Source organism: Ciconia boyciana, chromosome 15 (assembly GCF_034638445.1).
Source record: "Ciconia boyciana chromosome 15, ASM3463844v1, whole genome shotgun sequence".
Classification (NCBI taxonomy): domain Eukaryota; kingdom Metazoa; phylum Chordata; class Aves; order Ciconiiformes; family Ciconiidae; genus Ciconia; species Ciconia boyciana.
The window spans coordinates 1,725,754-1,753,041 of record NC_132948.1 but is presented as its reverse complement, the minus strand read 5'-3'; the positions used below and the strand labels follow the sequence as shown (position 1 = coordinate 1,753,041).

Below are 27,288 nucleotides of genomic sequence, written 5' to 3'. Positions count from 1 at the left end.
ACTCAGTAATTTGTGCATCTCCCTGCGTAAGGAAAGTCCTTTCAGCAACTACAAACTGCAGTTTACTCTTAGCTCCCAGCCTTCCCAACAGCAAACACGATGATCAGGGCAGTTCTGCTTCACAGAGTGTGACAAGTGGTTATTGAGGAGGCAGCTCCCCAGGGACTCTGACCCTGCTGCCTTCAACTCTGATTTCCATACTACTGTCATCTTGCTTAGGATGCCTTGATCCTGATTTTCAAGTATCTTTAGTCTCAGTGGCTAGATCTCATTACTCTAAACCAACACAAAACAGCAATTGAATTTCACTGCCTGCAGACACAGCACATTAAAAGGCTTGTTGAGGTTCCTCCAAGTTAAAGATCAATACGGTTCGTAAGAGCCTAAAACACCAACTAAAAGATTTAAATCATTTATTTGCACATCCTGTTTTCGCACGCCTCACTCAAGGGACAGAAATTTATGATAAGGTCTTATTCACCTGAACTCCTGTGTGTCTGTCGGCAACGGAAATAGCCTGAGCGTTTTCCTATCAACCTTCAAGTTGTACTTCAGGATAAGGCATTTCAGCGGAGCAGAAAGCTGCGAGGGCTGTTCCAGGGAAGCCTCGCTCTCAGAGCTGCCCGCTGCATGGCCTGGAAGCCCGCTTGAGTTGCGGAGAGGGTGCAGGGAGCCAGTATGAAAATAAAATTCTCAGAATTATAAATAGTACAAAAGGAAACAAATGGCTGGTGCAGCCTGTCTGCGGTGCAGCCCACCGTCATACACACGTCTCTATAAACTGAAGAGCAGTCAGGGTCTGCCTGGAGGGCAGTTCCTTTCTGTGAACGGGCAGCCCTCCCACAGGGTGTGCAATTCCGCATGAGCTGAACTGCCAGGTATTGAACCACGACATCCAGTCCCCTGAGCAAAGGCAGTGCCGAGGGAATGGAGCACAACCGCCTCCACCTAAGCAGAGGACTGGGGATGATGCAACACCTGCGCTAAGAGTCTTTCAGGAAGGAATCATGCCTTTATTCCGCTTTCTGTCAGCCATGACTCGTCGATTATGGTTAGCTCTTGTGCTTTTGTTTGCTTCCTTCTTCCTTCGTTCCTGCGCTGTTTCCCGGTTCTGCCCATGGCCCTTCACATTCCCAACAACAGCAGAGCTGTCGTGCTTGTGCCTGGAGTACATGGAAAAAGGACATCACAAGAAGCACACTGCACGTTTGGGGGACAAAACATACCAATCCCAAGAAACAACTGGGTGTGAGGAGTTCAGCCATCATGCCTTGAGCCTCGGCTCACCCCAGCTCTGCAGGGCTTCTGCAATAGCCGAATATCAGCATTAGCCACACAATGACCACGTCCTTCTACACACTGAGTCTGTCAGCTAAAGCCAGCTATTAAACTGTCCTGAAATCCCCGTGGGAGCTGTTCAAGCTCTGGGAAGCTGTGCTCTCCAAGATCCTATCTTGCACAGGGTTCTGCTGCTTATCATAAAGGGACATGCCTACCCATTTGATAGGACAGAACAACCAGCAGTGAAGTAAAAGTTGGGCGAGGAAGTTACCACCACCGTGGTAGTGACCCTGACGTACAGGGATGTTAAAGAACAGGTATAGCCTCAACAATTCCAGTCAGCAGCAAAACACCTGCTAACTGCAGAGCTATGATTTCAGCCCGCAGAGGGGGGTGCTTACTTACCCCTTCCTTGCAAGGTAAGCCAGCCGCCTGGCTTCAGCTCTCTCCCGCAGTACAGCTGGGTCCTGCACAAAATGGTCCTACCACGGGAAGGAAGGAAAGAGGTCAGTAAACTCATCAGCACCACGCCAAAGGCTAGAGCAGGAGGTGATTCTGTTGGACCATGGAAGAGAGTCAATTCATTGTTCATTATCTCTTCTGGCTGAGCCAGCAGGATTGGTGTCAGTGACTCTAAACACAAAACCTGGCAGAAAACCTGACTGAGACTTCTTCCCACATCCTACCTCTGCCAGCAACACCATCAGTGTCACTATTTCCAGTATATCCATGACAACAGAGCATTAGTGACCCTCAAAGTGTTCTGCTGGCATCGTCTGTCTGTGGAATAAAGGAGATTAAACCTCTCCATGGAGTAAGTGTCATTGCTCCAGTATGGTTAGCTGTACTCGGGGGATATTTCACAGTCCAGCAGACCGCAGAAGTAGCCACTCTGAAAAGCAGCTCAGTCTCCATGCTACTGTTAAAAGATTCACTCTCTGAAAGCAGAAATCTGCTCCACATCACTCTGCAGGTGAAGCAGGTAAGACATGGTAAATCTTAATGCAACTCCAACCACAAACTAGATGTCACCTTTGTTCTTTCCTTTTCAGCTTCCTCCTCCTCCTCCTGTTCATCCTCTTCCTCTTCCTCCTGTCCTTCCTCCTGTCCTTTAGGTCTCAAGACCCGAGGAATTGTGAACGGCCTGAGAATTAAGACACAAACAGTTAGCAATGAAGACAGTACAGCCACAAACGTTTCACTGAACAGCATATCCTTTTTGGTTTGCATCATATCTTTCAAAAATGAGAATCTACACATTTCATGGACTTGCTTTTTTTCTGAAGGAAAAAAAAAAAAAGAGACACAGGAGCTAATGACACATTTACTATGGGCAATTAATGAACACATGTTCTTCACTGCGGAATGTTCACTATGAAGTTGTACTGAAAATAATAATAGTTAAAAAAAGGAGCAGGTCAGGAAAAACCTGAAGCCTCACAAGGAATTTCTCCAAGGAAACAACTGCTTCCTCTGGGAGAAGGGGATCCAGGCACAGCCACAAGGCATTGGTAAGGAGTATACTTTGCTACGCTTTAGCTCACCAGTCAGGGAGCATCTATTGTACAAAGACAAACCCTCAAATCTCAAGCTCAAACTCAGACAGGAACATTAATGCTCAGAAAGTGCTGTGCTCTAAAACCTTTATGACTGCTCAGTGGTTATCCATGGAGCCCCAATGTCATTGCTGTGCCCCAGTTTCATACAGGGGGAAATACTTGGAGAATTCTACCAAGCTTTATGAATCACCCTGAACACGCAGAGTAGCAAAGGGCCTGGGGGGCGGTGGAGGCAGAATTTACCACATGCCTATAGCTCTACTTTAATATATATCTATATATGTGCGTGTGTGCTTAAATTCTATTGGAATTCAGATCCACCGTTCCACTGCCAAAGAAATAAATGTAAAATCAGAAAAGCCTTTGTTACTTCAAACCTAGAGATCTAGTTTTCAGCAGTAACATTCACTAATTGTTCCTACTGCCTCTCTAGGAGCAGCGAACACTGAGCACCTGAAATAGGGGAACAGACCCGAGTGCCACACTGTTACAGGCAAACCACAAAAAGGATTTAAACTGAAGCCTCACCACGCTTTAGAAGGGGGGAAAAAAAAAGAAGGCAAAAGGGACAAAAGAACCCCAAAGATGCATTTTGGTTTGAGGTTAGAAACGGTGACATCTTCATAATACATCAGAATTTTAAAGGCCACTTTCAGAAATGTTAAACCAGCTTTTAAAACACATTTTCTATCCCTAGAATATTTATTTTAGAAATAAGAGCTACAACCCCCATCCCAAACTAACCTTTTGCTTCCTAAAACCTAATTGTCTCCATCTGTCAGTCATTGTGGAGAGTGCTGTGCACTCCATCAAGGACTGAATTCCAGGTGTCAGCACTCTAAGATGTCAGAGGGGATTGGCAAGGAGAAGAAGTCTGGTTGTACAGTTTTCCAAATTTTGAAGTATTGCCTTGCTAACCAGCCATTTTGCATTGCCCAGCTACACTCAATCCTGATTATTCCAGATAGCCCATTTTCCCCTGCTGCAGGATAGTTTTCTATAAGCAGAGTGCAAGTTTCAACACCATGGCAAATTCCCCTCTTAGATTTGTTGATCAGTTGGGGCAACGGCCGAGTCCTGCAGACACAGAAAGTGGAAGCCTGAGAACGTCCTGGGTGCATGCCGTGGCAACACTCCCTACCAACAGGAGAAGAGAGACCCAAATCTCCCTCTTTGCATGTTACACAGAAAGCAGCATCAGAAAAAGGGGTGGTTTGAAGCACACATGTCCTCATTGAGAAACAGAGCCAAAACCCAGTGTTGAACAGGTTTGTACGAGCCGGACAACTCTCAGGGTGATTCCCATCAACCTCCCATTCACTGAAGCCACAGCACCTACCTCCTACTGATCAGTTCATCATCTGAGTCAGCATCATTTGCCCCCACTTGGTTTCCATCATAAGTGTCATCGTACTCGTCCTCATAGTCCTCCTTGTAGAGCTGTGCTTCTCCTGGCTGCACAGGAATCTCCTCCACAATCACACTGTACTGGCTGTAGCGCTCCTTCTGCTCAGCAACCAGGCGTTTGTCATTCAGCAAACTTCTGGTCGTGTCCTTCTCCCTCCTGCACTCCACAGCACAGAAACAGAGGGGCAGACACAGAAAGGCAGTATGTAAAGATCTTCTCTGTAAGTTACTTTTTTCCCCTGTTAGTAAGTGGAAGTTGAAGCAACAGAAGTCTCATCTCAAATTCCACAAGCACTACTTAAGCCTACCTGTTTCTCCTCTGATTTATAACAGGGCTGTTTGTCTGGCTACTAAAAACAGCCACTCCCAGCTTGGAACAAAGTCATTTTTAAACAGAAGCCCAGCAAGACTACACAGCAGATAAGAACAGGAATTGGAGACCGCCACTGTCATTTGAGACCAAAAGGAAGCTTTTACAGGAGGCCAAATGCAATTATACTCAAGCTGAAGTTTGGCCAAGATCCAAATAACACAAGAAGTCCCATGAATCTTGAATGGCAAGCTGTTAGGGCTAAGACTCCAGTCTACGAGACGGCTCTGCAAGGCCCAGAGTGCCCTCTAACACCGTGCTGCAGTATCATCTCATTGCGGTAGCACGCGCAGCTGCAAATCACAGACCAGGGCTGCATTAGAGCAACTGCTGCGTGGACATGTATGTTCCTATAGTCAAGAACCTCAGCTTACAAATGTGAGATGCAAAATATGACTGTAGATGAGGAGAGCCAAAAAAATTACCAGTGCAGCAAGTAAGGATTAGAAAAAGCACAACGAACAATGAAAAGAACATAAGAGAGTAGACTAGTGATTCCGATTCTACCTTTCTCAAAGCACTGCATGTACAACTTCTTTAAAAATTTAGGAGGCAAGTAAATTATAATAATTTTAAAGAAGGGAAGACCAAGAAACAGAATTTTGACAGCGGTATTAAAAAGCAGCCACTGAGATGCTGTGTCTCAAGCTGCACAAGTATAAACTCTTTGAAGTCCCATTTTTCAGACCAGCCAAGTACATGCTTACAGCAAAGCAACAAGGGATTCCACTGCCAAGTATTCACAGGACAATCTGCAGCCCTCAAAGTCTAGGGAGAACATGCATCAGTGGTCTATTTGGCATCTGGATATTATCAGAGCAAGAACCTGGTCCAAGGCAGACTATCAGTGACTCAAGAATGGATAGACTTATGTGACATACTAGCAAGCAGTGGGGAAGTGATCTAAGCAGCCTGATTTTCATTAAGAATCTCAAAACAAAGGAACATTACAGCTAGATGTGGTTCCCCTCTCTTCCATGAGTCACTCTGTTACATGCCTGCATTTAGCTACAAAATGCCCTACAACGCATGCGGTTAGTTCACACATACCTAGGCTGGGATAACATCTTCTGTTGGTATTCAGCATGAGACTGAACTAAGTATTTGATAATTGTTTCCTGTTGAGCTGGTCTGATGACTGCGGAAGAGCTGCAATGAAATGTTTCAGACACCAATTCCAGGAAAAACAGTGGGATAACTCCTCTAGTTGGACATGCTCTGACTTCAAGAGACAGATTCAGCTAGCAATTATGGCTGGACAGGCACAGACAAGTGTGATCACTTTTCAGGGTCAGCAAAGAATCAGGTATGTGCTAGTACGTTCATTTCCTCATGCTTGTTTCTCTCCTCATCCTGGTGTGGCTTTCTCTTTCACATTAACAGTCCCTGCCCCAAACTGCTTATGCTTATCTGCATAGCAGCTAGTGCAACGGGACCCAACCTGATCTGGCTCTTGAAGCACTATTGCGACATCATGCTTAGGCAGCACTCCAAACAAGCAGAATTTGGTGAGCAAAAGATTTTAAGAGAAAAAAAAATGTTGATACAATTCGAATCCAAAGCAGATCTCAAACTAGGCTAGGAGAACCCTGTTACCCTGATGCTTGGGTAAAGCATCAGGCTTCTTGCTTGTGGAACAAGGACTACTGAGGAAGTTGCACTTTTAGTGCTGAAAGGATGCTCTTCATATTCATGGAGTTCTGAACGTTAAATCCTAGAGAGCAAGGTACTATAGCTTATCCTTTGATTTAGATATGGTCAGCTTTGGGCATAGGGTGTGCATTGCTGATCACAGCTAGTAACCTCCAGGTTTTAAAGACCACTCAAAACATAAATAACATGTCTGGAGTCCTGCAGAGGGAGCGTTCTCAGCGTAAGAAGAACTGTTTTGAAATGAAGACATAGCCTGAGGGAGGCCAAGAGACACCAGGAACAGCAGCAGTAAGAGGATAATCCCAAGAGGTCATGTAACAGTACAGCAGAAGAGATGTCAGCTTTCTCAAGGAGTGATGTTACCGCTGGGGAGAAGACACAGCCTCCCTGGCAGCAGCCGGAGGGCAATGCCATGGGACCAGGGTCCCACAACCCAGCTCAGGGATGACTTACAACTTTCAAAGCTCTCTAAGTGATCTGCAGAGGGAGCTCCGAGCAGAGTTATTCCATACCCTGGATGCACTGTGCTGAACTCAGACAGTGCTCTCTGGCCTTGTCCAGCTGCTGCAGCAGCTACCCACATGCGCAAGACTTTGGGGAGACAGGAGATAACCAAGCACGCCTGTGCACAAGGCTCCTGCTGACAAGGTGCCTGCCTGCACTCTGAGCAAGGCAACACGATGAGGAGAAAGGAGAGAGATTGTGGCTGTCAGTTCTTAGCTAGGGACACTTCAAAAGTCATTGCCTTGGCCGGAGAGAAAATAAATTATTGTCTTGCCTAGCCGAGCCAGTATAAACATTATAGCACTGCTGCTGAGAAGCTGTTCGACTGGACTTTGGGACAAAAGTGGTTTTCTCCTGAGTTTGATGCAGCTTTGCAACCAAAACCTTAACTGGGAGCTCCTGGGGTCACGTGGCTCAATCTCCAGCCAGACTTTTATTTATGTTCTGTGTAAATATATACCAACATAAAGATCACACTTGGCTGGTTAGACAAAGCGTTTAAAAAGAATCTGAAACAAGTCAACCATATTATAGAGATATGGTTGACATCAACGGGAGCCAGCAGGGCAATGCTCTAACCTAAATTTGCATGGAGCATGGCAGAGCACAACATGCCAAACTAGGAAGAAAGCAAAGTAAATGCCCTTCTGCTGGAAGCTTACAGCAGCAGGAACAACAAAAGTAGTCTAAGCCACTGAGCGTTATCAGATTTTGAAATAGATGGATACTGAAGCTTCACTTGGATCTAAACCAAATCATTATTTATTCTCAGTTCCGAGTCGCAATCCCAGGCTCGTAGAGATGGTTGCTTTTCGAGGTTTGTTGTTCAGTACAAGTTTAACATTAAGACCAAGAAGCAAGAGCCCGACATTACAAATGAGCTTGGCAGAGCAAACTCTAGCAGCATACAGAGGAAAGCCAATTAGGAAAAACACTAACTGAAACCAACCCCCTAATAATATTTCATTTTACTTTCCCAGAGAAACAGAAGAAACAGGTGGGAACCATTTTTGATAAGCCTTACCCCCTGCCAACAAATTCCTGCAGGAGGTTTGTATGAGAAGTAAATTTGCAAGTTCACAGATATTTATTCCTCCTGACAGACAGGGTTAATTAAGGGCGCACGATACTCACCGCTTGCCTTTTTGTATCCGAGAAACATCCACTGAATCCCTACTGAAAACATCAAACTCATCATTCTGGAAAACATTATAGCGAGAAGTGACTAGAGGAGTAGGGTCTGGCTTCAGCTGTCTGTTTAAAAAAGACAGAGAGAATAAAAAGGTGAACTGAGGAAGACCAAGTCCTCTCCTTCCTAAGACCTTGGTTTATTTTTCGTCAAAGTCATCCACAGCATGCCAAGATCCTCTTTGCAGTGCTGGCTGACTGGGTCACAGATTGCTATTCCTTCATCTCGCAGCCGCACTATAGTACGTGCACAACCACAACATGGCATTAGCCTAAGATAAAAGGCACAGTTTTCAAAGCTTATCTTTGTTGGGAAACTAAAGCAACTTACAGAAAGCAAAAAGAAAATTCTTCTGTTCATTTAAGAATAAGTAGAACTGTACAGGAGCATGGAATATTCAACAGACCGCCTGGTCTCAAAACAGTGACTCAGTAAAGCCGAACATTAAGTATGATGAATTACATGCTGGAAAAAATTCCAATAATTTGCTGCTGTTGATTTCAGGATATTTATCTCCCTATGGTTCCTTCTTAATTCTTTCTCAGGGTTCCAGGTTTATGTTTGTTCAACTTATAAGTCAAAAGACCATTATTTTTACATTCATTTTGTTGGTGCTGTTAGCTCAGCTGGGCATCCAAAAACGCTGCTGTGTTCACTTCCAGAATCAGCAGTGATCAAAATTCTACATTTGCTATTGAACTGACAGTTTTGTTTCAAGATGCAAAAGGCAGGGGGAAAAAAAAAAAATCCAGCCCTATCTTCCATAACCACTGGCTTTGCAGAAACAAACAACCCTTCCAAAAGCCCACCCCACATCATTTGTGCCAAAGTCAGCAGATCTGACTGTGAGAGCATGAAGATTGTTGCAAAACTAAGATTTTTTTTACATCATTTTTCTGATAAAGATGCTTTCCTTTTTTAATGCAACAATGAGACAGTCTGCCCATTCCTCCATGAAACGTGAACAAACAGCACATTCGCATCTTGACACTCAGTCAGAAACTGCTGTGGCAGCACAAACACATGCTAGCAGCTGCAGACAAACTAAAACAACTCAATTCCACTGCCAGCTATAAACCCTACATCCCATGTACAACCCACAGAAGCAAGCAAAAGGCTGGCAAGTTTGTCAAAGGGTAGATAAAAATGGATCTAAATTGCCATTTGCAATCTCTCTCTGGTTTATCTTCAATCGCAAAACAGTAGCCTTGCAAATACCGTATTTGATCCTGCAGGTTGAATTTCAGCTGAATTAGTTCCTTTGAAGATGCCCTTTCCTGCAGGACAGCTGGGATTTTAACACCTATGACCCCGTCCCTCTGCAGCAAAATAACTTTTGAAGGCAACACATTCTATCGCCCAACCGAGGCTAAGCCCGCGTCCCCATGATGGCATTTTAATGGTTCTTATTTGAGTGTTTAATGTACAAGTGTTTTTGTCCCCCCATCTCAAAACATGACCCAACATCTGCTCTACAGAAGTGCTGAGCAGTGAATGTCCCAGTCCTCTGCAGGGACACAACGAGGACAGAAAGCTAGCGGCAGACGGCAGTGAGAAGCTCTCGCTGCAGCTATCTGCCCCAAGAAAATGCACATGCAACTTCTTAGAGCTCTACAAGTGTGTAACCTTCAATAAGAATGATGTTAAATGATAACCCACAAATGAAAAACAAAAGGCATCAAAGCTGTGCCAGAAGTTGGCCCATACCTTTGCATTGTTCGGTCCAGCTTATCCAAGTATGGCACCAGTTTATCTTCTAGAATGTTGTTGATCACTTGCTCCGCGTTGTAACTGTACTCTTCCAGGCAGGCCAGGATGAAGCCCTCACCAAGGTCTGGCAGCAGGTCTTTCACTTGAGAGATCAGAGAGTCCAGCTCCACCCCTGACACCTTGACAATGGGCGCAGCAGCTGCACCGGCACACTGCGTATACCAAACAGAATTGGTGGCATTACTGGAAAGAGACAGCAGCTGAGGGATGGCAGGTATGCACATGAAGAAAGAGAAAGGAGCAGTCTGGGTTATCAGAATTTAAACACAAAGAAGTCAAAGACTGAAGTCAAAAGAAGAGAAATCAGCTAAGTTGTTTATACTACACAAGATCTATGACAGACTTGGGCACACAAATACTTTTGTCTGTCCCTGAGTCAGCAAGGATACTCTGGAGAATCCTTTCATCAAATAACACATGAACTATGCATTTAAAAACTATGCACATGAACTACAGTGATGAAGCACAGTATTTAAATAAACCACAGCAACAGGACACCCAAGCCAACAGGAGTTAGAAGCAATTTGCTCAAAGATAAAGCCGGGATTCAGGTGTAGCTTTGTTTCTCCTTTCACAAGACACATGGGGCTGCTCTAAAATCCAGCAAAGGTAAGAAATGAGACTAAATCTCATGTAATCCCCCAAACTGAGCAAGCCCATCCTCTCTTCACAGATGACTGAAGTAAGCACAGAAAGAGCAGAACCCAGTCCTATCCACACAGCTCTACTCACCTCATCCTCTGATGCATATGCAGCCCCGAGCTCTTCCATGTCCTCAGCAGCGCTCTCCACTATTGCTGATGCTCCATTAGATGCTGCTGGTGGTGTTGGATCTTTAACGACTTGTGCTTTTTTCCTGTCTACCCCTTCCCACGCACTTTCCACTGCTTGGAGGATATAGGCTGTCCTGGTCTCATCTCTAAGAGGACAGCATTAAGGACATTTCTAGATGCATGTATTCAGACCTTACCTCGAAGCAACTATGCAATTTTCAGTGACTCCCAAGCCTGTGCCTACATTAACATTCCCCCCTTTCTTTTTTTAAGAGAAAACTTTCCATCACTCACTGCCAGTCATGCAGCTTAACCAGAGGCAGCAACACTAGAAATGCCACTGGCGCAAAGGAATCTAAGAGCAGCCAGGTCTGCAAAACCCCAAGGTGACAGCAAAGGATACAGCGTGGAGGATGCTTGCTGAAGCAGACTGACATCATCCTCAACAGGAAACAGCTCGTCATAGTCACGGAGAAATCTGAAAACGCAGAAGCAAGTTTAATCAGTCAAACTCAAGAATAAATTACCAGCAGACCTGTCACACACTACCATCCCTGCTATGCCACTCTGACTTCCTCACTGCTCAGGTAGGAACACGTACAGCCTCTCACCCAATGCTGAACTCCAGCATGGGTTGCCATGTCTGGTCTTGCCCGCGTTATACTGCAGCAATGCTTCCCTCCAAGCCATCAGAGCCAGCTGCAACACTCCTCATGATGTTGAGACTTGTAACCCAGTGCCGCATTCCAGAGAAAATATGGGTTATGACTTGAACATGATCAGAATGACAGCACTGTCAGGAGGACAAGATCAAATTCCCAGTTCTGCCACTTATTCACTTTGCATCTTCAGTATTAGCACTTAATATCTTTCTGGTCTGGTCACCCCAGCTGAAAAGCACAGATTAGTAATGGTAGCCTAACCAAGGTAGCTAATGGCTAAATTGCTATCCTCCACTTTGAAAGCCTGGATTAAAGAGAGTGAAGAATAACATTCTCCAGCGTCATGCAACATCCTCCTCACCTTTACAATAAAGTCTATACTGCAGTCTGAAATCCTCTCACGGCAGTTCTCCGAACTAGTTTGAATGATTTCTAACTCCCAAACGCATCGTAATGCCTCCTAATAATGTCTCAGGCAATTCTGTTGTAAAGAATGGAAGAGGAAGGCAAGCTGACCCTACCCTTGGGCCTCTTTCAGCCAGACTCACCTCCTTTCCTGAAGCACCGAAGTGAAGATCTGTAGAAATTCCTCAATAAAAGGCTGAATGTTCTCACAGCTGCAGAAAACAATGGCACAACAGAGTGAAAAACTCAGCGGTAAGCCTACTGCATTGCACAATCTCCACATTCTGCCCCCCAGCCAAACTAGTCACATTCACACATCAAGGAAAAATTCCATTTGAAAATAGATTTCAGTCCACTTTTTGGCTTTCACAGGAGCAAAGGGTCAAATGGAAACAAGTTTCTTTTATGGCTTCAGTAAACATTTCAGCCAGCTAGATCTAAAGCTGTATCACAGTTAGAATTACAGGACTTCTGAGACTTTACAAATCATAGTTTGATGCCTCAGACTTGCAATAAGCAGAAAAGGGCGTGTAGCGCTTTTGTAATTGCACTCTTATTATATGTCTTGGGATTATACCAGTGAACCTCCCAGAAAATATGTGCTCACCTATGTAAGAACACATGCCAAGCAAACTCCTATTGCAACCTTTCTCTCATAACGCCTGACCCTCCATTGCTGCTGATGTATCAAGCCTCACAGCAAGACAGAATGCCCTCTGCAGTAGATCAGTGTTAAGAAAAAGGTATTTCCCTAGAAGCCAGACATACTGTTTTCACAGCAGCCTCAGCTCTCGTCAAACTGGCAATGAGTGTCTGGAGCTGTCCTTTACTACCTCTGAAGTATATACAGTCCTTAATACTGTGGAATCTGAACACATTACACTCTTTGGTTCCTTTATACCTTCAATATTCCGGTGGGTACTGAAAGGCAATACTCAGGTAAGCAAGGGTAAGGCAAGGCTACTATTGCTCCTTTCAGGATTGGACTTCTAGCACAGACAGACTGGGTGATTTAGTCCAGGTCACAGAGGAAGTCAAGGAAGCAAATCCAGGTCTCTCATAAGGAATTCCACCAACAGACCCTCCTTATCTTCTTGGACAACTCTCCTGATATCAAACCAGGGAAAATATTCAAGCAGAACAGGAGCCATAGAGACCAGCAATCTACGAAACCTGTAACGAGTACAGGCAAAGAGAGACCAGCCCAAGACAGCACTGGCCTTCCAATCAAGATCCATTGGCTCTTTCCCCAGTCTGCAGCATGATTTGGGGTAATTTCACTTCTCTTCATTTCTCTATTTTAAAATAAGGATAGTTATACTTGCCTGCATTTTCAGATTACTCACAGAGCTATCAGTTAACAATTTTCACAATAGGAGCGGAGGTACAACTAGGTAAAGGCACCAGTATCTAGATTTAAAACGACTGCTTTCAGTGATCTCTAACTCTGCATCACTTTTAGTGTGGTCTCTCAGTCCAGGTGTCTACGCACAGCATTAGTTTGCAACTTAGCCATAAACCGAGGTTAGAAAGCTTGTTGGACCACAGCCTTACCCCACTTCAGTGGGGCCAACACACAGCTCACCACATCAATTCTGGATCATATAGCTTCATCTGGGATGTTCCTGCTATGCAGGACAACAGACTTTGATCTTGGCCAAAGTCTTTGGCTACAACCCCAACACAAATAGCAGTATCTGTTCATTTTCTCCAGTAAATCTAAAAACGAGGAAAGAATCTCGCCTACAATGGCAATCAAATAACTGGCTAGTACCACAGAGCCCAAATGCCAATACCTGCTTTCTAAGATGGGCTGCAGACAGACTTGGTTGATCAGGATGTGAAAAGCTTCTATTATCTTCCTTCTGGAATGTGAAATTCTCCTCCACAAATCAGCAAAAACACTTCAGAGAGAGTAAAAGAACACACTGTTGGTGTCAGCACAAGAAATCTGAATCTTTAACACACCTTTACTCCAGAGTTATCCCTCCAGAGGAGGAATTTCCTTCGCAGAATCATTTCTTTGCTGCAAGGACCAGAGATTAGAGCCATTTCATACTCATGAAGGAAAAACCCATGCTCTAAAGTTGGTCTCAATCACCAATTGTCCCGACAGCCAGACACATGGTATCTCAACTGTACCAGCACAGTCTGCACCTTCAAATGAGACCAATCTATACACAGAGATATCATTCATGTTTTCACACTTTGTTACAATCTGAATGCATCTCTCATCAACTTTCTTCTTAGACAGCAGTGAAAGAAATCATTAGTCACCCCACTGCCCAGGAAAATTTGGAATTAGAAAAGCCATCTCTTCAGAGTTCTTTGAAGCAGCATTAAAAAAAAAAGATAGAAAGACTCTGCAGAGGTGGGTAAAGCTGCATGAAGTGAATTTTTAACTAAGCCCTGGGAGACTTTTATTGAAAAGAAAATGCAAGCCTTTGCAGACATTTTCACCTGTTATCCTCATAACGCCTCTTCTTAATTGCAGATTCCAGCTCAGGGATTGCCAATTCATAAAACGAAGCTAATCTGTAGAAAGGGGCAACAAAACAGTAACTGTCAACTGAGCTTTAAAAATAATTTGCTAAAAGACAAATCAAATTATTAATTCCATTAACTTCTCCTCACTAGCAGTACTCATTAGCATTACCCCATTTTGTTATTTGTTCCCTGAAACACAAGCAAGCAAATATGCAATAGACAAAGAGCCACACTCTAAGGAAACCATCAAGGTGTCTTTGAAGACGTAGGCAAAGAAATGCATTTGAAAAGCATCATGCTACTGAACAGAAGGACAATCTGCCCAACCAAGAAACATCCCAAACACAAATTTGCAGTCTGCAGAGAGCTGATACGCTTGAGTCCATCCTGAAACACCGCCTCCCACTCCAATATCCTTATGGCCCTATCTTGCTGTATGCTAGAAACTGGATATGAAACAGGATATGATTTCCAATAAACTCTTCCTGGTCTTGCTATTCAGCTCTGCTCTAGGTGGGCATTTAGATGAAGGTATCCAATATGCAGAAAGCCCAAGAGGATGTTTCAATAGGATGGGGCAGGGAGGAAACAAAGAAAGTTCGGTCCAGTTTCACATTTTACGTGCCAGGCAGCACACAGACCCTTTCCTTTAGGGACAGGGCACCAGGAGATGGGGAGAAACGCCCCACAGCGTAACAGCCAGTACTGCTTCATCAGTAGCTAGATGTTACAAATAATGGTTTACAGCACTTTGCGCAACAGCCAAGCCTGCTAAACTGATGAGCAGAGGCTCCATTAGGAACATTATGTCCATGTCTCCTATTAAGAGCCAAACATGTTAAATGAGTATCCTTGAGGCAAATGTAGCAGAAGCTGGTTGATACTTTAGTCAGGGAGAGAAATTAGCAAGTGCCAGCAGATTGATTCAGACTCACAGAGGTTCCAAAAAGATGACACGTAAAGCAGTTTTCCCTCCCCACACTCCAAAGACCCAGTCATTAGTCCATACTGAGAAGTAATGAAAATGTTGCTGTTGTCGCACTGCACAGAGATCAAGACTATTTTAGCACATCGCTGACATCAACAGCAGAATTAAAAGCAAAAGGCTTTCCTCCTCTGAGTAACCAAGCATGTAAGCGGTGCTGCTTGCCAATCCAAACAGCCACCAGCAGGCCACCAATCTGCTCTTCTTTCAATAACCAACTCTACAGCAACATCCAAAGAGGACAGAAACCTACACACCCCAGAGCAGCATTACTCAACCTGTGGTCCATAAACCACTGGCAGCTGTAAGACTTCAGAGGTCTGCAACATGATTGGAAACAAAAGCAAAATACAAATGTGTGTTCGTTCACACTAACAAGCAAACAAAACAGGGGAAATAAGGACAATAACACTTCACCTAGTCCTAAGCAAAGGCTGTTACGGTAAGACTCTACAAGATGATCTGGGGGCTTAAAACACCTGGAGCAAGCCGGGTAAGCGCCACTCAAGGACTCGCAGCCTCTGTGCGAACACACTCTGCTGTCTGGTCCTTGAGACCATCCTGACTCATCGCCACTGTGATCCAGAGCTGGACAGGGAATTAGCTGTCAGCCCAGCTGTGATAGTGCTGGCTTGTCATCCTCTCCCAGGCAGTCAGCTTTTGCCAAACCTCAGTAATATTCTCTAACGTAAAACTTAGGCAGAACACCAAACAAAAACATTTATTTTCAGACCTTGATGGACTATCACTCTGAAGTACTTTCTACTTCCCTTGCTTCGGGTCCTACGGCAGGAAGCTCTTTTTGTCCACGACTCTTTTCTGCTTGTCCCTCTCGACCCTTTCCAAAGCACACCGAGTACTGTTTAGCTGGGTTTTGAAATTGTCATGGTTGCCTGGCTCTAGGATCACTCATAGATAATGATGAAGGTGAACATACAACAGAAACTCTAAAAAAATATAGTGCCTATATTCATTTATTCATTATTCTGTATTCCTGTCAGTGTGAACCTAGCAGTCTCTAGTTGCATTAAATCTGTCTACTCTCTTAACGATGAAGTGACTGGGACAGGACACAGCAGTACATTCAGTATTTTTACGTTGCCAAGACAAGCTCTGTCTGCAGTCCAAGATGTACCTGTAACAAAACTCATGTTTTTGGAAGGTCTGGCATGCCAACGGGAAGACATCAAGAAACGCCCAGAGTGTCGTGCAAGTGTCGCATAAGTACAGCACAATATCCTTCAGCTCCTGAGAGAGAAAGAGCAATTACTGAGAGAAAAGCCAGACAAGTTTTCCTCGGAACACAGTATAACTCACTAACAGGGACACATCATGTTCAGATCAAGCCTTTTTCCTGACTGCACAAAGAGAGTCTGCTATCGATCATAAACACATTACATGTTACTGGGTCTAGAGGCAGAGACAACATCCCTCCTAAAACTTCTGTCCTTTAAAGATCTATAATGCAATCCCAGCTGCTTACTCTCAAAGATTCTGTGAAATTACAAGAATCCTCATCAGATCCTGTTTTGGGCAGTGGCTTTGTCCTCAACATATCCTCCACATACAGTATTCTTCCCCATCTAGCTGGAAGCACTGCATAGCAGTAATGAAAGGGATGATTTCAGTGGTCCATTTCAGTGCAAGATGGATTTCCAGGGTGGCTGTAACAACTCCCACACACAAACTATATGACTAAGATTTTGTAGAAGGCTATGCTCACTGACACGGGGCCCGTCTTTGTCCAGCACCCAGCACAAAAAAAATCCTCTTAATTAACTAAAGTACACTGTTGTTAAACAAACATTTCTGGAAAAAAAAAAATTCAACTCTGATCACTGTCAGGGTTACACAGAGACTTCTGTCAGATACTCTGATACATTACTTATAAGCTGGTTAAGTGAAAAGATGAACCCACTATACAATGGATATGGTTGAAATGCACACAAGCAAAGCCACCAACTCATGGTGGAAAGGCTTTATCATCAAGTCATATGACAAACAGTGAAACAATGACATGGAACCATGTGCTGTATGAGCCACCAGTATTTAGGAACAGAATGACCCTCTGTGGTTTTACTGCTCCATGGACTGTTCAGTCCGCAGGACTACAAACAGTAAAGTGCAAGGAGCAACAGTTCTACCTGAAGGGGCATGTTCCCTGGAGTCACATTTACTTTTTCTTCCAATTTCTGGGGCTCAGCAGAGGCTCCTTCACACTGCAAACCACACTTACGCAAAATATTGTTGAACACCTAAATCAAGAGAACAGAACAGTGTTAAAACAGACATTGAGAAAGCAGTGGGACATGCTTTATCTTGTTAACAATCACCGCTATGATCGCGTATGCAATATGGGACTATCTCCATACAGCACAGAGCTGAGTAAAATTAAAGCTGCAACAGACTCTTGCAGGCTACAGCAGGAAGGGCCACGCTGCGCTTCTGAAACTCCATGCAACTTGCAAGTAATTTAAGTGCAGCTGCATATGGTTGTGGTGCTGAGACAGTGACTGCAGCTCATCCAAATCCTTAGCTGCCCGAGAAAAATCAGCCAGCAAGGCCAACACTGGCAGGCCACCTGGGATCCCTATTTGCAAGGGAGTAGTGGGACAACAGGGAAGTTAACACCACCTCCTGCTTATGAGCTAGTCCCAAAGTCTTCCCGCCCTGTCCCCTGAGGTTAGCAGGACAGATTTTGTGGCTCTTTTTTATAAACAAATAATATGGGGAGAGGCTGATAGAATTAGGTTCTGGATTGCCAACAACCTTTGGTGTAGGACCAACTTAAAAGCAACTCCTCTACACTTGCAGCTTGAGAGATTTGTCAAACCCTGCTCCCAGAGGTATGTGAATGGGTGGCTAAAGGTACTGACGTTGCATACTTGGGGCTAATATTACTATTCTACAGGGCATGGAGGCTCCTAAACCTGCACAGGTATCAACTCCTTTCAGTGACAGTGTAAGCACATAAACAGTTTTATGTATCAGTAATGACACGTCTTTGTTTGAGCTGTTACATCCATACACTTGAGATTGCAGGGTGATACCAGTGTACGGTTACCAGAACACACAGTAAAGAAACCAGCATCCTGCAGAGAAACTGCTCTGACATGGTACATCACGAAAAGCAAATGGAATCTCTGCTGTCCTCCCCAGTAATTCATTTGAAGGTTTGGTCTTGCTTCCTAGAATATTTTTTAAATGTGGTATCACCTCTGAGATTTACCTCTAACAGTTTCTTAACACACAGAAAAAAAGAAGAATGTGGGCTTTCAAAAAGTCAAGTGACATTATAGGTGTTTTGGAGTAATCGGTATCTTGGGTTCGTTTATTTTTGTGCATAGGTGAGCTTTTTGAGGACATAAACATGACATTTTCAGGGTACAAAGATGTCAAAGCACCTTGATTTCCCCCTCAGGTTAAATGTGAATCCTGCTTACTGAGTCTGGGGAATATAAAAGCTGCTTATAAAAATGAAAGCTTAGACGTGGAGAGGTGCTAAATACCTTTTGTATGGCAACAATGCATCCCTTCCAACGGATTTACATTTACTCCTGAGAACCTGCAGTGTTAACGCTAACCCATTCTACTATGTCAAGTCTTAGCTACCTCTCACAGCATCTATTTTGTTGTTTTAAGTTTCAATGCTTCCCCTGCTTGGGTGGGGGGGGGGATACAACAATACTTTTTGTACTGCCTACCGAAAATTCCTTGAGATTAACTGCAGAAGCTGAAGGAAGGTAATAGGAAATAGTCATCAAGCAATAGTTTGAGATAAAAGTTCAAAACCTACCTGACATACATTAGCATAAACTAGAGAAAGTAAGCAATAGCAAATACATTCTGCCTGCCGACGACCACATTTGCTCCCCTCCGCCCTCTAAGCTACGCCACCTTTCCAGACGAAATCCGAGCCCCGGGCCAAGCAGGAAAGCAGTACCTGGAGAACAGTGGGCAGAGTTTCATCTAGGTCACTGAAGTAACTTGGTTGCTGAGTGAAGATATTTTCTGAGAAGAGAGGGGGAAGAAGACCATTTCCCATTAGTTCAGACATTCATGCCAACAAGCAAATCTGCACCTGAAGATGTACTTGTATTATTCCTGACACACACCCCTCCTCCAGATACAGCTAATAACTGTTTCGGACATGGGCACAGGCTCACTTCAACTCATGCACAGGGCCTACTCCTATATAGCTGGCCCATCAACTCCTCAGTGCAACTGGAGAACTGGTAATGAGAACATGCTCATCAGAGCAGAGCAAACGAGATGTTAGATGATTCACACCCCAGAGGCTGAATCAATGAATAATGCAAATACTATCACTAAACATTCCTAGTTCCTTTATTTGACAACTGGAGTTGACTTTTAATTACTGATAACAGTTCAGCATACACTGGAAAATGTTCTGCAGAATATTTCTTAAAGGTAATGATGCTTTAGTAATACCTGCTATTATATTACTAGGACTTCATTATCTTTACAAAATACTCCACTGAGTAATGGCGTACCATAAATCCTCACTAAGTAAGCACAGAGGCTGCCTATTTTCCTGTGAATTACTGTTCGGACATGAAAATTAACAGAGTTCTCCAGCAAGGACAGAGCAGGGGTAAGAGTTACGAGACAGGTTTCAGAAAAATTTATACCCTGAGAAGAATCAAAAGTTTATCAAGTTATGAATTACACACCAGAACTGCTCACGCCATTACTGTCACAACATAATGCAAATAATCAGGTGAGCAAATCGTTGGTCACTTGCGTGCAGCATTACTGCGCTGCACTCCAGAGCATATGTAAAATTCAAATGAGGTTTCATACACTTAGGTCTTCTTCAGAATATTTTAAGACCCAGATAATCTAAGCTTCACATCTGAAAGAGAACTATCTATCTTGTCATGCCTTCTTTCCACCTCTGAGGCCTGACAGATGAATTAGATTGGAAGTTACTGAAAAAAGTGTAAAGGGATTAAAAAATGCAAAGGTTTATCTAAGCTTTCCTGGTCTGGAAATCCGGCTGCATCACATGATCTCTAACACTTCTCATGTTAGTCAACTTGGAAATTAGACAAAAATAACTGCCAAAGAAAGGAAAAAGTTTCATTACATGAACTGCAGACAAAGCGGGTTAGAATTTATGAAGAAGAGCTCACTTAATCCAAGGTTAGGTACTCTTCCATCTACGCTCAGGTAGATGTTAAAGATCACAAGTGGTTCCCTTGTGAAGAGAGCACAGGATAAATATGGAAGCTAAACCAATATGCCCTGTCTTCATTATGCAGGTTCTAGCGTCCAAGGCTGAGACATTACTTAATATACACTTGCCACTAAGACTGTCTGTAGAGATACAGAGCAATCTAGGGATAAGCACAGCTTCAGCAATGCTCTGAGGTGCTTTGTGGTTTGAAGGCACTATATAAATCAATGTCTGCATTGAAATTTCAAGTTCTCCCACTTCATAGACCAGTGATTACCTCATGTTGCACGTTTCACTTGGCTCCCAACACTGGGAACAACAGCACTCATATGAGCAGTTGGACTGTGCCCCATCTTCTAACCCTCCCCATTCCCTGCCCAGGAATTGAGTTGTTTGCCCCTTCCCATCTCTACCAGGATTTTACAGAGCCCTCGTGGCCCTCTTATAGCAGCTGAAGGCACATTTAATGGGCATGTGAAACAACTGCTGAGGTGTAACTAAGCCTTGGTTCACACCTAATGCCACGAGCCCAGCTCAGGACAGCTAAGCAGCAGGACACAATGCTTTCCTTGACATAAATAAAGTTCACAAGAAAAAAGAAAAAAAGTAATCCAATCTAGAAATTATAGATTCTAGTTTCTACTGAACAATTCATTTTCAGAGCAGTAATGCTGGTATAAAACACCATTCATCACTTGCCATTATAGAAGTAAGCAAAAGCCTAAATGCAACAATATGTTCCTTGGCTTTAACTAACCCATCATCTTCTGGAGCAGGAGACCATTTCCTTTCCCAAAAAGCACACAGAGATCCAGAATCTTAGGGATGTCAAATAGGAAGTTATTGTAAATAATTTCTCCAAAGACAGAGGGAGTGAAAAAATGATCCTACAAAGAAAAAAAAAGTAATTTAAAGGATAATCCGTATCTTACTCTGCAAGAACTCCAACATTATAATGACACCCGTAAAAACATCTCTCAAAGGTGTATTAAGGATTTTCTTTCATAGAAGGCAGCAACTCTGCTTACACCAGCTTCTGCAGAGCCCTCCATCCCCACATTCCCAGCTGCTTTTCACTGCCACAACACCATCCACCCCACGGGCCAGGCTGCAACCGTGAAGTGAACCAATCAACCTGAAAGTTAAAACAAAAAGCTACCTACAGTTCGTTCAGTTCCCAGACCCGGCTCATGACATGGCCAAATAAACAGCTGAGCTGACCCAAGAATGGCTCAGCTCAGGAGTAGGAATGAATAACCAGGCATAGGAACAGCTTAACTGGCACTGACACTGAAAAAATACACGTGAGATCACAGCCTGGGGTTATTGCTACCCTGGAAGAGTAGAATCAAGGCACCAAAGACAACTGCATCACTGACAAGTAGGAAGAAAACCCAGGAACTGCAGCTCTGTGCCTTGGCTGCTAGAACACTGTGTCAAAAACACGTGACTCAGAACGTTGAAGGAATTTCTTCCAAAATTCTAGATGACAAATTCCATCGTCTTTGGCACTGAGAAACAAGCAAGCTAAAACGTGATTTTGGATTTTCAGAAGACAAATTTGCCTATGATAGCAAGTGTTTTCAGTCACAGTGGAAGGTGGTACGTACATTTTCCCTGCTAAGGCAGAAGGACGGAGCTTTATGCTGGCTAGGTTCAATTTCTAGAACTCCTGCTGACTGCCTGCATGACAACAGACTATTCATTCTCTTCAAATTACTCGACTATAAAATGGTTTCAAATGCTTGCCTGCCTCACTGGAGTGGTAAGATTTAATCAGATCCTGGAATGAAAGACACCATAGAGGTGTTGAGTACTTTTGCTGAAGTGGTGCCAGCTGCAAGCTCCAGCATTCCTTCTACCTGTTCCCACCCCCGTCCTCCAACTCCCACTCCAAAAACTTTCCTCAAAATGTCCTGAATGTCACCATTGTGATAATCAAGAGAATCAGTACATCACTAAATAACACATCATGAACCTATGAGGATATCAAGGGAGTAGTTGCTAAAACACAAGGTGCCTCACTCATCCTGCCCAAAGGCCTTGTGAAAATTCCACAGCTGCTCATGGGAGTTGCACTCACACAATTAGGGCTGAGTATGTCTTTCAATTATGATGCCAAGAAAACAGTAATTTAGAGCAATTTCATTGTGCATCCAAAACTTGGGGAAAGTTCAAGGAGAGACAAGTAGTAGCACAGATTATGTGACACTGCACGGCACAGAGGAAGCGGCATCGAGGGAGTGAACGCTCAGCTACCGATGGCCTGAAGGGCCTCTGTTCCACGCAGCCGTACAAAGGCCAACTTGCTCTTTTTTCTCTTACAGCGATGCATCATACCACCACATGTGGCTAACCTGCTACTACGTAGCTCATTGCCTGGATCTCCTTCCTAAGAAATCATTGCATCGTTCAGATAACCACTCAGAGCTGAAGTGTCATCTCCATATGGAGAAACAGACTGATAAAAATAGCCAAGGAGAGGTACGCAGTTGGGCATGCAAGTAAGAAACACGTTTAACTTCTCCAGTTGCTTTTTCCCTAAGCTATACAGCCCAGAGCAGCTGCAAGGCAAAGAAATATTTACCTTGGACTCCTTGTGAGTGGACATTCTGAGGAAAGTCAGGAAGACACTCCGATGAAGACATTTCTGCATGTCATTCACCTCTGGATGGCAATCCAACAACGCATCAAACTTGCGAGGGGCATAGCACAGGTAGGAATCCAGACATTTCTGAAGCGTCTCATCAAATATTACCTTGCACAAGAGACAAGAAACGAAAAGAAGGGAACATCACGCATTCATAGGTTGCACTCGTGGGCAGCCCAGTTAAATTTAAAAGCAAGCTAAAACATTCAAGAGTGCTAAAAGGATTCACATATGCATCAAATACAAGCAAACTCTTAAAATCCACAACAAAAAAATCTATAGGGAAATACTACTTTCTTTGCACTCTAAGGTGCAGTAATTAAAGTTAAAATGCTTGACAAATGACATAATGAGCATATACAAGTCTTTATGAAAATGATTTAAAGTTCATGGCTTTTACAAGCACTTAGATAGTTCATGCTTTTTCTCCAGTGTCCACAAAACAATTATTACCTGGCACCAAAATTTGTCATGAGGCAAAGCCAGAAGCCAGTTCAGGTCATCTGCAATGAATTTTGCTCGCTCCAAGAATTCTTCCACTAAAGCAGGGTCTCTGACAACAGGTGGCGGTCTGTATAGCACAAAAGACCGATCTGCTTTTATTTCTGGGTGCTGCAGAAAGCCAAAACACTGTATTAAGAACAGAGACCAAGTGACAGGAATGCCGAGTTACCATTTGCACTGCTCACTGAATTTTAGGAAACCAACACAAAATTACACTTTAATACAATTTGACATTCACTTCCCTGGTAAATTCTCATTTTCTAATCTTTTAAGGCAGCAGACGAGTGGGTTTGTATCCTTATTTAATCAGCAGTATTTTCAGACCTTCATAATTTGGTGGATGTTGCTCCTTGCATTCTGTTAACCTTGCAAAGCAACCCTCCCACACCTCCAAAACAAACAGCAACAGCTTAATGTCATGGCTTTGAAATGTGGCCTGCAGTCTCTCTTCTTCCTCCTAACTTGTTCTTGCACAACATTCCACTAAGTCAAACTGATATGACCACCAAATACAGAGAAAAACCATTTCAATATCCTTCCCAAGGGTTACTGAACAGGCTTTGCCCAAATACTCCCATCCTAGAATGAGAATCACGTTGAGTAGCAAGCAGCTTCGAGCTCTGCCTCAACCCACACGTATGCCCAGGGTAAACCTCCTCACAAGCAAGGAGCATTAACAGCAGGTCCCACTTCTGCAACATGCTCAGAAGACTCTCTCCATGCCTTCTTATTTCTGGGAGAAAAGGGTAACCATGGATTTAATTTTCTGATTTCACCAAGCTGAAGCCACAGGACGGGAAGTCACAGGATGCAGTAAGCAGACGGACTTATCCCAGTGCTATAGCTCAGAGCTAAACTTCACGTGGAGTTTGCAAAAGCTCCCAAAGCATTTTCTCTATTGCAGCAAAGTTTACATTGCTGATCGGGCTGTTCCTCAAAAGAATAAGGAGTTCTGGGAGAACACAGGTTACTATAGATGTTGGACACAGTGAGTTTTCATTTACCCATCACTGAAATAAAATTCTGAACTATCTGAATGCACTAAAACATGAAAAAAACAATTTCTTTAGCATGGAAGCTGACCAAATTTCACCATATCCTGGACCAAGGGCTAGCTTTGCCCAGGCCCGAATATATGACAATTATTTGTTAAAGGTCTCGTTTGGCTTTCAGGAAAAATACAGCTCACCAGTGCCGGTAACGTTCTCAGATTCCCTGTCTTGGGATCCCTTTCTGTCCGCTGGAGTTCATCCAGAGGCAACGCTGGCATGGTGATGACTTGTTCCTGTCTTCAGCAAACAGAAAAACAAAAGCAGCACAGGATGCATTTTACAAGGTCAATCAACCTAAAGCACAACAAAAGAGGCTACAGCCAAAGAGGCTGTAGCCAAAAGAGGCTACAGGTAACACACAGTGGCTGGAAACATATTTACGCAAAGCAATTTACACGCCACCCAAACGCCAAACCTTGAGGGAACTCCCAAGAGCCAGCTGCACATGCCTCAGAAGAAACCTGTAACGTGGTGCTATACTTTCATCCCTGTTCCTCACTGAGAGGCCATAGATATCTTCCAGGACAACAAAAAGCATTTTGGGCCATTGTTTAATATGGGAGCTTGATATTTAAATCTGGTTCCTGAAGAGCTGGGCTGAACTCTGCTTTTGCAGCCTCTTTTAATGCCTGCAGTCTATCTCCTGGCATTACAAACTGGAGAGGCGATCAAAAGACATTCTGCCAACATACTATTAAAAGAGTATTTTTGGTGCTTACGTGGCAGAATCACTCGGTACTCATCCAGATAAGGCACATGGGGTGAGCCTACAAAACACAGCCTTCCTTTCCCCTGCCAATTTCCCACGTGCTCACAAAACTGTGTTTTATTCTACAACAGCATTTTTAAGCTCAGAAATATTTCAATTAACTTCCTGAAATTAACTGTAAGTCAAACATTAGAGCAATTAAAAAGAAATTATGGGCACTGTTTAAAAAGTTCAGATATTAACAAAAAATGAAAATTGCAGGTTGACAGAGCTTTTAATTTCTTGGGGTTTTATAGTATTATTATTTCTGTGAAATGGTACTAAAAAGTTATGTTCTTGTTAAGAGCTAAGACCACAAAAGTCTCCTTATATGCATATTTAATTGCATGGGCAGAATAACAATTAAAACAAGAGAAGTGTCCCTACAGCTGAATTTACTGATTCAGGAGCAAGATCACAGTTCAGACAGCAAGTGAGAGCACAACATTTTTGGTTCCAGAGAATTTGTCACCTATGGACTTAGGCAAAACTTGTGTCATCTAACACTCTGGAGTTCGATTTTTCATGAAAAAAAAAAAAAGAAAAAAATTGCACTAGAGCAATGCCAATATATTGGATAGGTTAAAAACTTAAACTAATTATGTCTTTCCAAGGGAGTTTAAAGATGAGAATATTGACAAGAGCGTTTTCAATTTTTTTGAGATAAACAATTCCTTTGAAAAACATACTTTTTCAGCAGAATAATCCAAGATGGTTTTCAGTTCTCGTCATATATTTAACTTGGCTCTTAGAGTTTCTAGAGTCATTTTGAAAACTACACATAGAAGCGTGTGCTTGCAACAAGGAAAAAAAAAAGTCAAGTGTCTCATTTCAAGCCTGCCAAGCATCAAACTCTCCAGTCCAAACCAAAAACATCTGGGAAGAGACAGGCCCCCTGACAAAAAGCTTATTCATCCGGAGGAGAGAATAAGCCTGAGGGTGGAATACCCTCAACACAGAGAATCATCCCCGATCGCTGTCATATGCTTTTCCCCAGGAGCTTTGGCCTACACTACAAGGACACAATTAATTTGTCGTACCCTGTGATTTCAGGCACCCAGCAGCAAACCCCAACAGCCCTGACAAAGAATACAACAAACCAGACTTTTGCCAGGGAAACTTGTTTTCACAGCATCAGAGACGCTCTCTGCCCTGCGCTGCCCACCGGGGTGCACAGACACGGGGACACGCAGGGCAAGGGGCACGCTGCGGGGGCCGAAGCACCCACCGCAGCACCGCTGTTACTAACTTTTTAGCACCATTTATCAGCGAACGTTGGACGTGCTGCTAAAGAGTCGGCGAAGCCCTTGAAGCCTTGAAGTCACCAGCCCTGACTTCCCCTGCTACTGCACCTCAGGGGCCTCCAGGCCTACACCAGGCACCCGCCCCTACTCCCAAGCCGGGCACCGACCTGAGCTCTGCCCACACCTCCCCGCACGCCCTCCTCCCGTGTGCCACCACGGCCACCTGCCACTGCCACCCCCACCGCGCCCAGCCACGCTCCTGTAGCCCCAAACGCTCCCCCCGGCCGCCGCCATCAGCCCCAAGCACCGTTACCCCACCCCCTGCCCCGGCACCCCACCAGCCGCTGCCACCGGCCCCAGGCCCTGCCGGCCCCCTCCGGGCCCTGCCGCCTCGTCCCGCCCCTGCCAGCCCTACGACACGGCCCTGCCACTCTCTCCAGCCACCGCCAGTCAAGCCAAGCCCTGGCGCTCCAGACAGCCTCTGAGTCCCTGCCACCGCCGTCCCCCCGAGCCGCGTCCCCCTGGCCCCGCGCCATCCCAGGCCCTGCCCGGGCCGGGCCCCGTCACCTGCCCAGCCGGCAGCCACGTACTCCCAGGCCCTGCCGCAGCCGCTACCGCCCTACGCCGGCCACCCCCAGACGGTCCCCGCCCCGGCGCCCGAGCCCCCGTTACCGGCAGCCACGTCCCCCCGCCGCCGCTCCGCCGCCGGCACCACGCTCCCGCAGCCAAACGGCCCTTCCGGTGCCGAGCGGAAGTGCCGGGGTGGGCGGGGCCTGGCGGGGCCCCGCCCCGCCGCTGCCCCCGAGGGCGGGTTCCGCCCGGCCGGGGCCGGGTCGGGGCCTGGG

General features: G+C 44.5%; 1 protein-coding gene across 3 annotated transcripts; it reads right to left on the bottom strand.

Moving 5' to 3' along the window:
• Window positions 1-398: 398 nt before the first annotated feature.
• ASCC2 (activating signal cointegrator 1 complex subunit 2) lies at window positions 399-27,205 on the bottom strand. Of its 3 annotated transcripts, none has more exons than XM_072880164.1 (19): window positions 27,116-27,205; window positions 24,589-24,688; window positions 23,349-23,507; window positions 22,833-23,003; window positions 21,003-21,132; window positions 18,989-19,056; window positions 17,190-17,300; window positions 16,181-16,293; window positions 14,034-14,108; window positions 13,370-13,477; window positions 11,717-11,785; window positions 10,910-10,984; window positions 10,466-10,652; window positions 9,671-9,933; window positions 7,909-8,028; window positions 4,180-4,404; window positions 2,314-2,425; window positions 1,687-1,763; window positions 399-1,163 (listed from the first exon to the last, which is right to left on the bottom strand). In XM_072880164.1, the coding sequence occupies exons 2-19, from the start codon at window positions 24,667-24,669 to the stop codon at window positions 995-997; spliced, it is 2,313 nt and encodes a 770-aa protein (XP_072736265.1). In that variant the 5' UTR covers window positions 24,670-24,688; window positions 27,116-27,205; the 3' UTR covers window positions 399-994. The 3 variants fall into 3 exon arrangements, with proteins under 3 accessions (XP_072736265.1, XP_072736267.1, XP_072736266.1); XM_072880166.1 differs by having other exon boundaries at window positions 9,671-9,885; XM_072880165.1 differs by having other exon boundaries at window positions 24,589-24,684; window positions 27,116-27,197.
• Between the last annotated feature and the right edge of the window lie 83 nt (window positions 27,206-27,288).

Bases quoted from the DNA above. Each gene is read 5' to 3' on its own strand.
- ASCC2 (XM_072880164.1), bottom strand. From the start codon at position 24,669: ATGCCAGCGTTGCCTCTGGATGAACTCCAGCGGACAGAAAGGGATCCC. The intron at 19,057-21,002 runs GTTAGTTAAAGC...CTCTCTTCTCAG, and splicing joins CCTGCTCCAGAAGATGATGG to AAAATATCTTCACTCAGCAA. The intron at 8,029-9,670 runs GTATGGGCCAAC...TTTTTTAAACAG, and splicing joins CTGGACCGAACAATGCAAAG to ACAGCTGAAGCCAGACCCTA.